The 12184-nt window shown below is 46.2% G+C and overlaps 1 protein-coding gene across 1 annotated transcript in view; it reads left to right on the top strand.

The window, feature by feature from the left end:
- The window catches only part of OXNAD1 (oxidoreductase NAD binding domain containing 1), a 43697-nt gene that overhangs the window by 17128 nt on the left and 14385 nt on the right, over nt 1-12184 (top strand). Inside the window, exon 6 of the mRNA XM_075547893.1 lies at nt 5204-5310. Coding sequence (XP_075404008.1) covers nt 5204-5310 — 107 coding nt within the window. The remainder of the gene's footprint in view (nt 1-5203; nt 5311-12184) is intronic.

Below are 12184 nucleotides of genomic sequence, written 5' to 3'. Positions count from 1 at the left end.
TCCCCCCATACCCCTCCTCTTTTACAATTAAGTTACTTAAAGTTGGCGTTCTCATTCGCTCTGCAAATGAGCCTTAGTTATGTGTTGGGCTCTGCGCTTCATCTAGAGGCTGGTATAAACTAAATTCTTCCGAATGCATGTCTGACCTTAGGAGGCGAATGGTCTAAGAGTGGAAAGGCATGCTCAGGAATATTTGCAATTCAAATACTATGTGAGAAGGGTAAGAAAGGCAGAAGCATTCCATTGGTAGATGAGGCGAGAGGAGGGAGAAGAAAGAAGCGGCTCTGGAGGAGGTGATAGCAGAGTAGGACCTGGAGGGCTGAGTGGGTGATAGATGGACAGAGCCAAGAGAGGGCAGTCGGTGCAGAGTGACCAGCACTTTGGGGAGGAGGGTAAGGGTCAGATGCCCTCAAGGACTGGCATATTGTGTCTAACTGGCTTGAAAACCACTCACAGAGGTCTGGTAGTTCAAGCTGGTGTCTCTTACCAAAGCCTTTTTATTTGCTCTTGAGTAGTGGAGAGCCATTGTGGAAGTAACTCTGTGACATTGGGACATTAAGTATATTAATCTATTGCCCACTTTAAGAGAGACAAGAGGGAGCTGGTGGACGCAGCAGTGCAAGTGAGAAGAAAGAAGTAACCAGGGCAATGGAGTAGGAGCCCTGGTGGTATAGTGGTTATGCACTGGGCTGCAATCCGCATGGTTGGCAGTTCGAAACCACTATCAGCTCCTCAGAAGAAAGACTTGGCTTTCTACTGTAAACAGTTAAAGTCTCAGAAACCTGCAGGGGCTTGCTCAGTCAGCCTTGGCCTAGATGGCAGTGAGTTTGGTGTTTGCTTTCGGAGTGGGCCAGGTAAGAAAAAGATAGGAGCTGACTTTCTGAAATTTGACGATGTTGGGGACAAAGGCCTAGAGTGAGGTCAAAGTGTGTGTGTGTGTGTGTGTGTGTGTGTGTGTGTGTGTGTACTGAAAGTAGGGTTGGCTTTATTGAGTCCTAAATGCATCCATAATTGAAGCCCATGGGGATGGAAAGAAGTGCTCTTCTGTGCTCTGGAGATAGGATGGTTCATCCTCCTGTGCCTCCCGATGCCAGGCACCAGGCTCCAGGAGTGTTTGTGGAAGGAAGGAAGGAATATGGTGGATGTAGTTGGAGCAGTGGTGAAGGGCAAAGACTGTAACCCTCAATATTCATTATACCTGAATGTGAAGAAAACAAACATCTTCGCAACCTAGACCACATCACGATAAATCAGGAAGAAATTGAAGTTGCCAATGATCTTATTCTCCTTGGATCAACAATCATGGAAGCAGCAGTCCAGTAATCATTGGGCAAATCTGCTGCAAAAGACATCGCTTAAAGTTTCAAAAAGCAATGATGCGTTTGCATATGGGGGCTTGTGTGACCCACCCCCATGGTCTGTTCAGTTGCCTCATATGTATGTAAAAATTGGATAATGAAAATGTACGAGAGACTAACTGGTGTATTTGAACTGAGCTTTTGAAGAATATTGGAATATACCACAGACTGCCCAAACAATAAACAAATCAGTCTCAGGAGAACTAAAACCAGGGTTTTCCTTAGAAGCAAGAATGAAGACACTTGCTTACTTCTGCTATGCCATCCGTTAAGAACAATCACTAAAGAAGGACATTTTCTCTGATAAAGTAGAGGCAGTAAAACACATGGGAAATGCTCAAGGAGATGGACTGACGTAGGAGCTGCAAAATACTGGACTCAGACATTTCAACCATGAGGAAGATGGTGTGAGAGTGGACACAGATGTTTGGTTCTGAATAGTATCCACGTGAGTTGGAGCTGACTTGATGGAGATACAATCAACATTAACAATTCAACGTCAGGTGATTAAGGGCCTGCAGTCTAGGTTTGAATCCTGACCCAGCCATTCCTAGCAGGGTGTTCGCAAGCTACTGAACCTTGCAGTTGCTCATCTGCAAAGTGAAGGGCAATATTGCTATTTGGGGGGCTGTGATATGATTATTCATAACAATTGAATGAATTCCTTCACATAAGACATTTATCACAGTGCCTACTAGAGAGCTGAAATAAATGCTCATCAGACTTTGGCTGCTGTCACTCATAGGGAGGGAAGATAGGAGCCTGTGACTGAGAGAGGAGTAATGATGGGGTGTTAGCGTGGGAGATAATAGCCTTTGGAATGCTTGAGATTTGCGGCTGATGGCGGGGATGCAGTACAGCGAAAACTAAAACTCAGAAATTAGGCAGAGAAAGCTGGACGTCGTAGAAAAGAGGGTCCAAGTTGGAGAGGCAAGAGAAGACCTCTCCATTCAGCGTTTGGCTTAGGCCAACATTTTAAGACTTTTAAGTTTTCTAGCAAACTCATTGATAGGGTATATATGTCGTACAAGACCATCGCACTGCACATTCCACATAGTAATTCACCTAAATAGTGCCTGGCGCGGCAGAGTCCTGATGAGTAACATACATAATGATGAAGTACAGCATGTAATGCATACTAACTATATCACTTCTAACTACCAATGCTGTAATGTGCTCCATCTTCCTGTGAAGTATAGGTGTTTGTCTCATTTTGTAGCTTAAGGAGGCTAGGTAACTTGTCCAGAGTCACAAAGAAAACTATCACGTGGTGGAGCCAGGATCAAACAGTTTGGCTACGGAACATGCGCTATCAACAGCTACCTTACACTGTTTTTGTTTCTTTTATTCCCGAGTCACATTCGGATGAGCACGTGCCCTTGCACATTGTGTCTGATGAAGCAGGAGGCACTGGAAAGGACAGCTGAACATGAAAGAGAGGCTTGGTGGAGGCTGAGGGGGCCGTCTGTCAGGGAGGGTGGGCAGGAATGGGGCCAAGAGTTCCAGTAGAGAGTCATGGGAAATCTCCCCATTTGCCCTCAGGAGACCGGAAGATGGGATCTGAACAGAGCAGGGGAAGGACGGGGCTTTGAGGAGGAGAGAGGGAGAGCATTTTAGGAAGTACAAGAGAGCTTCAAGAGATTCATGGAAAAGTGGAATTAAAAGATCCTGGCAGGATTCCATGAACTTTTGAAACCTTTATGTTTTGAGCCTAGGGCAACTGCCAAGGATAGTGAGAATTTTTCAGTGGATTTTTTTTTTAATCCAAACTCCTAAACCCTTTATTTCTGCTTTGATATGATTTTAAGATCGATGTCACTAAAATGCTCATAAAATGCAACAAACCCATACACAAACCCAAGCCCCCACCCAAAGCAAAAGCCAAAACAAACAAGCAAAAAACGGACAAAACATATGCTTATATCCTGGCGCATAGTTCATACAATGAGACCATAGTATTTTGAAATGAAATATTTTAGCTTTATAAAATATTATTTACCTTGTCAGTAGTATATTGTAACAAAAGGAATTAACAATTTGTCATCAGTCTTCCTAAAGGGAGCATAGTGATTAAGCACTCAACTGCTAACTGAAAGGTTGGTGGTTTGAACCCACTGTCCGCTCAGCAGGAAAATGGATGAATGTGTCTGGAAGTGTGCTTCTGGAAAGATTAACAGCCTTGGAAACCTTGGAGAGCAGTTATTTCTACTGCACCCTGTAGAGTTGCTGTGAGTTGGAATCAACTCAATGGCAATTGACTTTGGCTGTGGTTTTTTAGATAGGCATTTGATATATACATAGACTTTGGCTCTGGTATATATATTATATATATGGTGGCTGTGGGTTTTTTAAAATAGGGATTTTCTATATATTCCTATATAGTGATAATGTGAATAATAAAACCCAGCCACTAACACCCACTTATTGCCATGAGCTAATTCCAACTCATAGAATAAAATTGTCCATAGTATTTCTTTTTAAAAAAATCTCGACAGTTTTATTGACATGTAATTCATGTAGCATGTGAATTAAATGGATTAATGTACTAAAAGGAGTGCATTCATCACCACAGTAACTTTTAGAAGTTTTTTTTTCCCGTTCTTGTACTCATGAATAACTCCCCACAATGGATTTTGAGGCCTGCCCCGGTGGTTTGATTTGACATCATCCTATTGAAGAAAAGGGCAGGGAAGTACCAGCCATTAGATGGGAAGGTGCATTGGCCTTGACAGATGCCCAAGGCACCCTTTGGTGAACATTACTGACACCTCTGAGGGGAGTGGCCATGTTTCCAATGCTTCTGGTTTGAAGAGGCGTGCCACCTTGCCCTCCTGTGGAGATATCCGGTCCTGGAAAAGGAAGGGAAACCCAAAGGTGGAGGAAAGAATGAGGGAGCAGAGACGTGTTGAACTTGAACGATGCTGAGTGACCCCTCCAAACCAATCAGTCCCACCCCACCAAGGTTACCCTGGCTCAGGCCACCCTATAGAACCGAACAGAACTTCTGGGGAGATGGCACTTGGTCAAGGAGTGTCCCTATTGGGGCTTTCCAGTAACCTGAGACCGATTGACAACAGTACTGTTTCAACTGTCTGTCAAACTTCTTAAATAGTTCACTGTCCCTCAGACCCGGACTATAGTTTATAAAAACAACTATGAACAAATTTCTGTGCACACTGCACACATCTTATTTTGAAGTCAAAAACAAAACGGGGCAAAAACACCCGGTGGGCCTGATAAATGTCCTTGGCGGGCCGCATGTGGCCCACGGGCCGTGGTTTGAGGATGCCTGGGAAAGACTCTTGTTTTGATGTTGTGGACTGTAAAATGCCATCAAAAATGAATTGCTAGAAAAAAATAGAGTCTATAAACAAGACATTAAAAAAACACAAGCCCAATTTGTTCTTGATTATGAGAGCGCGCAGACACACAGTTACTCTGGAATGGCCCAGGGCTGAGAAGGAGCGGGAGGTGTCAGGGACTTGGACCAGGCAGAGGGCCTCCTGTTGCGGGCACAGATGTAGCATATAGGCAGCGGCAAGGGCTGCTCATGGGCCTGCACGAGCCACAAGGGCTGCTTCCCTGGGTGCGGGGCCCAGGGCGAGGCACTTCACAGACACGCACAAATGCACGCTCTCCTTCCTCTCTTTGAGAGATGAGTCCGCTCTGCAGAATAAAAGGATACTAGTGGAAACGGTTCGCTTGGGGGTAGGCAGCATTTCACAGCCCAGTCTGGTGCTCTTGGTTTCAAAGCCCACGTCTTTGTAGACCGAGCGGCACGTCACGGCGTGTCCCCGGCGCTGTGTGCACACTAACCTTAGCGGCAACCCTGTTCTGCTTTTCAGGTTGTGTCGACCGCTAAGGTGTGTGGAGCTGCAGACGAGTCGCCCTCAGTGAAGCTACTCCGCCTGCTTGTTGCCGAGAAAGACTTTTCCTTTAAAGCTGGCCAGTGGTAAGTGGCTCTTCTGTTTGCCGCGCCTTGGGATCCAGAAGGGGTCACCTGACGGGGGATTATGCTCTTCCGTCGGGAAGGGACTTTTGTGGTCAGCCGTTTACGAGGAGGTAGAGGAGTGGCAGTCCGTTTCCATTCAGGAGCAGTCTTCCTGGGAGTGCGGACTAATCATCTCTTCCCTGGCTTCAGCACACACCTTGATCTGGAGCCAGCCGCCCGCCCTGTCAGATGTGAAAATTGCTGCCTTGGGTTTCCTCATTCAAACAAAGCAGCTCGTTCTGGTCCATGGAACTGACAGCTCTAATAATGACGTTCTGCAGGAATGGTTGCTAATAGAATGCACTGTAATAATGTGTGATCTGCCTAAGAGTTATGTGCTGCCGGAGATTCATACGCTCTTACAAATCCGTCTTCGTTATGCCAAGCAGAGCAAACAAAGCCGTCTGCAAAGAAGAACCGTCGTGTCCTTCCGGAGGAGCCGACCATGCACTCTCTCGGCTGGGTTCCCATTTCATTTACCACCATCGCTAACTTCCCTGCATCCCTCATACCTTGTCTGCGTTGAGTTGAAATATGTTGGCTAAATTTACCATTAGGATTCCCCCAGCCAGGCCCAGCCCACACAGGCACACAAATCCTAAGTCTGGCCTCCCCGACTCTGAGAAGGAATTAGTATGCTGACAGGATAACAGCCCAGCTGTCCCAGTGTTCCTCCCAATGGCCTCCCTGAGCGGTAATTCAAGTTGAATTGTAAATAAAGCAACTGTGTTTCCGTAGGATAGGTGTGTTTGGGTGTGGGTGTCCTTTATGTAAATAAAGCATTCATTTCTAAACGAATTTCTGGCATGTCAATCTTGATAGTAGTTCTTCGGAGTCACTTGCCTAATTTTGGCAGTCCATCTGGAAATGTGGTTTTGTTAGAAGGAGGAAGTGTGATAATAGCGAGAGTTAGCAGCCTTGTGTTAATAGTTTGTCTTTGAATTTAGAACTAGAAAACAAGATGCTGATTGCAATAATTTGCTTTGGTGCGGCAATTTGCTGCAATCTTCGCACATGTTCGGTGATACATATTAAATGCGTGCATGCTGGGTAGGGGGTGTCTTCGGGGTAGGCTATAGATTTACCCTTCAAAAGTGTTTGGCAGTTAGGACAACTTAAAAGTGGGAACTTTAATTGAAGTGATCTCTTTCTCCCTTTGTCCCTTCTGTGGAAGTATTTATGTCCTGCTCAAAGCATTGTTCCTGCGCCTTCAGTTTTGAATTGTGCCAAGACTCCGATCCTGGTTTTCTGATTAGAGATATTGTGTGCATTGCTTGCAGTGCCGCCTCCCACGTGTGTGTGCAAATCACCCAAGAGAAGGATGTTATCGTGTAGAAACAGGGTCCCACAGTGATTTGCAAGGTCAAATTCAGCAAGGTTGATATTTAGATTCTCAGAATAGTCAAAGGGATTGGTCGTTTCACTGATGCTAGGCTTGGGTTAGTACAAGCCTCATGGACTCCTGATTCAAAGGGCAGACTTGGATGGAAGTAGGGGGTCAGCACTGGCTGCTTTGCCTCAACCTGTTCACCTTCAGGGTGTCTGCCCTTCAGGGCTGTTGGCTAGGATGGCGTGTGCTTTGGACCCTCTTGGATCATCAGCTCAGTAGTAGCCAACGTGTGGCACTCTGGGGAAGAGAGCCAAGTCGCTGCGGCTGAGTATGTGCAGTCAGCGCGGCCAGCAGGGAGCTCTTCTGGAGACAAAGGAGGGCACTGCTGTTGGGCTGATCTTTGGGGTGGGATATCGGGCCAGGGTCCCCTGACTCTGAACTCTTGGCAAGTGGTCATCTCTGACACCCACACAGCTCTGAGGGTGAAGCCCAAGTTCAAACCCATCAAAAGATCGCACTGTGAGACTAGCTGGAATTGTGGCCACCAAGCCCCATAGTGACACTTTCAGTATAGAGCAGAGGCAGGCCTCCACCACTCTTCCTGTGCTGCGTTGGCCCTGGGCCTGCAGAAGGGACTGTTCCCTGTACCGGGAAACTCACGAGAAGAACTCAAAGTAACCCAATTCAGACAGAAAGGCCGAAAGAGGAAACTCCTTCAAAGACGATTCTCACAGGAGCTAGGCTAACTCCTCTTGGGCTCCTCTTAGCAGTAGGTCCACAGTTAGCACTTGGTGGACCAAACCTCCTCCCTCATGGCAGAAATATCGACATTCCCCCACAGGCCTGGCGGTTCCACCAACAGTCTCCATATGGTGTGTGACCACACTGAGTTTCCCGTTTCAGTGTGGAACTCACTTGCCTGCCTTCTGGAATGGCTATGCCTACTCTGGTAGTGGGCATCCTGAGAGAGAGACCACGTAGCCCAGTGCTCCAGAGAGAGACAGCCTGGGCAGTGGGTGCTTGCTTTCTGCCTCCTAGCTCGGATGTGGGCAGTTCCTCATGTCTCTGGGTCTCACATCTTTTATGTGGGCATGGAAAGCAGAAGTTTTGGAATGGTGTCATTTAACATCACACTTGGGTAAAGTTTCACTGAAAATATTTTAAAAGCGGCTGCAGTTAAACAAAAACAGGGAGGTGGCAGAAACTCAAGCCAGAGTCAGAAGGGGATTTGGAATAAAGGATATAATTGCTGATATCAGGTAGCTCTTGACTGCAAGTAGAGAATACCAGAAAGATATATATATAGATAGATAGATAGATAGATAGATAGATAGATAGATAGATAGATAAATGTATCTGTGTTTTATTGAGTGTGTAAAAGCATTTGACTGTGTGGATCATTACAAATTATGGATGCCATTGGGAAGACTGGGAATTCTAGAACACTTGATTGCGCTCAAGCGGAACCTGTAATTAGACCTAGAGGCACTTATGCAAACAGAACATGGAAATACTGAATGGTTTAAAGTCAGGAAGGTGTTTTGGAGGCTTGTATACTTTCCCCATACTTATTCAATCTCATGCTGAGCAAATAATTGAGGAAGCTCGACTGTACGAAGAAGACGATGGTGTCAGGATTGGAGGAAGGCTTATTAACCCCCTGCCATATGCAAGTGACACAACCTTGGCTGCGGAAAGGGCCGGGAGCACTGGCGAGGATCACAGACTGACCACTGTCTTCAGTGTGGCCTGTTACCCAGGGTCCAGAAAGCCCACATCCTCACACAACCACCCCAACAGACAGCAGCATGACAGATGCAGGAAATATTGGCGTTGTCAGGGAGTTCAGTCCTCCTGGGTCACAGCCAGTGCCCATGAAAGCAGGACTCAAGCTTCCAATGATATACTGCATTGTGGATAGCTGCAAAAGGTGAATTTAAAGTGTTAGCTAAAGCAAAGAAGTCACTTTGAGGATTAAGATACACCTGACTCAAGCCAAGGTATTTTCTATCACTTCATACACATCCTGGACCTGGACGATAATAAGGAAGACCAAAGAGTTGATGCATTTGAATTATGGTTTTCATGAAAAATAATTGAATATACTTTTGACTTCCAAAAGAACAAGCGGGTATTGGAAAAAGTACAACCAGAATGCTGCTTACAAGCAAGATGGTGAGTCATAGCCTCCTGTCCTTCGGGCATGTTCTCAGGAAGAAGGACATCTTCATCAGCTAAAAGAGGAGCTCCTCCAGCGGGATAGGTCAGCTCCAAGGCTGCCACCATGCCCTCTAACGTAGCGATGACTGTGATGGGCCTGCAGGACCGGGCAGTGTTTTCTTCCGATGCACGCAGGGTTGCTGCGAGAGTCGGAACGAACTTGACGGCACCTACCAACAGTGAGATTAGTCATAGTCCTCTGTGTCTTGGCATATCTCTTGGCATATGTAGTTTTAGAACAAGAACAGTGCCTGGTATTAGTATTACTAGTTTTTGTTATTGTTGGTAAGGATTTCACTCAGTTTCTCTGTGCTCCTAAGGCCTGTGGACAACTTCTACTTTTCACTCCTTGGTCAGCTCCCGGGCACGGTAAGCTGTGATTTAAAGAGAGGCAGCCCCTCTCTGGAAAGGTCAGGTAAGCAAAGCCAGAATACGTTCGCAGACCAGGCAAAGAAACCCTTGGATTTAAGGGTTTTGCAGAAGATAATGACAACATTTCAACAAGTGGTGCTGGCAAAACCGGAGTTCCATTTGCAGAGGAACGAACCAGCTCCCAAACCTCACCCCATCTACAAAAATGAACTCAAGATGCGTTAAAGACCTAAATGAAAACCTTAGAACTATAAAGGTCGCCGATGGGAAACTAGGGACAAGCCGAGGGGCCTAAAACAGGACCTAAACTATCAAACATAATGAAAATCGCTCACAGCAGAAGACAATGTTGATGGCTGAGACCTCCTAAACATAAGCCTTCACCAGAAGAACGAAATCAGACGTCTCGGTCCGGAACGAAAACATTGGCAATGGCATATCAAACAAGAGAGCAGTCTAAATTAGTCTACGTAAAACTGAAAACGCCTCAACAAAAAAAGACAGAAAATCCAATTCAGCGGTGGGCAGAGGACACGGACAGACAGTTCACCAAAGACGCCTTTCAGGTGGCCACAAACACAAGAAGAAATACTCACCATCCTTAGCTAGTCAAGAGACACAAATAAAAACAATGACGAAGAGACCACCTTACCCCTTAGCACTGATAGCAGAGTTAAAACACACACAGAAAACACGGCATGCTGGAGAGAGAGTGGCGGGATTGGAACCCACAGACCCCGCCAATGGGACTGTGTCAGCCCTGTGGAAAGCAGCGTGGTGCTTCTTCAAGAAACTGGAAATAAAGCGGTGCTGGTGGTGTGGTGGGTTATGAGTTGCACTGCCAACCCAAAGGTCAACACTTCACAACCACCAGCCACTGCTGGACAGGCAGTGAGGCCATCTGCGCCCGCAGAGATCCATAGCCTCAGAAACCCTAGGAGGGAGTTCTACTCTCCTGTGCGGCTGACTCTGTGGCAGCAGTGAGTGAGTCTACATGGAGATTTACCGAACTTCCCCTCACTGCGATTTTTGACACAAGGTGGGAGTGCAAATGGAAATAGACCCAGCACTCCCACTGCTTGGTATAGACCCTGAAGAAATAAGAGCCACAACCCGAATAGATTTATCCACACCCACGTGCATCACAACACCATGTAGGTTGCAAGACGACAAAGCAACCTAAATGCCTACAGTGGAAGACTGGAGAAGTAGACTTCAGTACATGCACACAGTGGACGGCTACGCAGTGCTAAAGAATAATGCTGAATGTGTCCAATGTCCCGTGGCAGGGATGAACCTGGAGAACGTTAGACTCAGTGAGAGACGAGTCAGTCACCAAAGGATGCACACTGTGTGAGATATAAAAGGAGAACAAGTAGAGCAAGTTTCTCACTAGACACACAGGCGGATGGGTGCCAAGAGTGGGTGAGAAGGGAGGGAAGGGGAAGTCCCAGGCTGGAGGGTAGACAGACGGTTGTTAACGTGGGTGAAGGGGAGGACAACATCTAGTAAGAAGAGATGGGAATAGGGCAAGGCATCGGGGAGTTTGATAAAAATGACCTGCTCCTTTACCTCATTCACAATAAAAAGCTGAAAAAGAAAAAGCATTTTTTTTAAAAGATGATAATATAAATTTTAATGCTTGGCCTCTCCTGTGTTTGTACTAAGAGGAGCAGGATTAGAGAAATAAGAAAGACTCTACACTGTGAGCAGTAACCAGCCTCTAGGGCTTGGACACGGCCCTGACTCATCCCTTCCCTTAGAAAGCATTGGCATTCTTTAGTGTCATGCTTCAGGTATGTCCTCTTCCACAGCTTACCTGGTGAGTCCTCTGAGTCTTCTATCTCCTCTGTGAAGTCTTTCTCAAATCCTGTGACGTTAGAAGCAGCAGCCCCTGGGCAGCACAATGGCTCGTGGCTTCTAACAGAAAGGTTGGGGTGTTGGGCTCACCCAGAGGCACTTCAGAAAGGCCTGGTGATCGACGTCTGAAATACCAGCCATTGGCAACCCCAGGAAGTAGAATTCTACTCTGACACCCCTGACATCTCCGTGAGTCAGAATCAGCTGAAAAGAGCTGGTTGCTCTTGCCCTCCCTGCTTTCAGCAGGTTTTATCCTGACCATGGAATTGCATTGATCTGCTAATTTCCCTCCCATTAGACTGCGCTCCTTTAGAGCAGAAACTAACATGTACTTGCATCTTTGTATGGCTTTGCATCTATGGCTTTTACGGTGTCTGCATATGATAAGCAGCTGCTCTGTATAGAGTTTGCACAATTGAATGAGAGGCTCTGCGCATTGTAGCAAAGGATTCGAGCCTGTTGAATCACATAGTATAACATCACCCAACCAGTTTTCATGTCTGCTGGGCACTGGGGCAGAACAGCACTGTTTTGTATGGTTGTGTCTGCTTCACTATGGACCTCACAGTTCTGGGCACCAAAAATGTCAGAGAGAGAGAGGGGGGAGGGGGAGGGAGGGAGGGAGAGAGAGAGAGCGAGCAATATCGAGCATATGTGTTCAAGCTTAATTCTTTCTTGGAAGTATATCAAATATGTATTATGCACATTTCCCCAAATTAATTCAGAGAGGGTTTTTCACTTGAATTCTGCTGTGTCGTTTAATAAAGGAATCCTTTTTTTCTGAAGATAGCTTTTTTCTTGGTAAAGAAGCAGTGCAGTCACCTACCTGAGTGAATCGTCTTTACCACCACTGTATCAGCAGAGGGTGCTAGAGTTCAGGTAAAGATGCAGAACTACAGCTCATCGCCATTCACTGATTTCTCAGGCAGAGCCACATTGCTGTGAACCCCATCTCTTACTGGAGAGCAACCTGTTCAAGAAGGTTAACTATGGTCTGTTGTAAAAAATATATATCTGGTCTAAAATTAAAGGGAAATTAAAGTACTTGTGGAA

Source organism: Tenrec ecaudatus, chromosome 4, assembly GCF_050624435.1.
Source record: "Tenrec ecaudatus isolate mTenEca1 chromosome 4, mTenEca1.hap1, whole genome shotgun sequence".
Lineage (NCBI taxonomy): Eukaryota > Metazoa > Chordata > Mammalia > Afrosoricida > Tenrecidae > Tenrec > Tenrec ecaudatus.
This window is presented reverse-complemented; position numbering and strand designations above follow the sequence as displayed.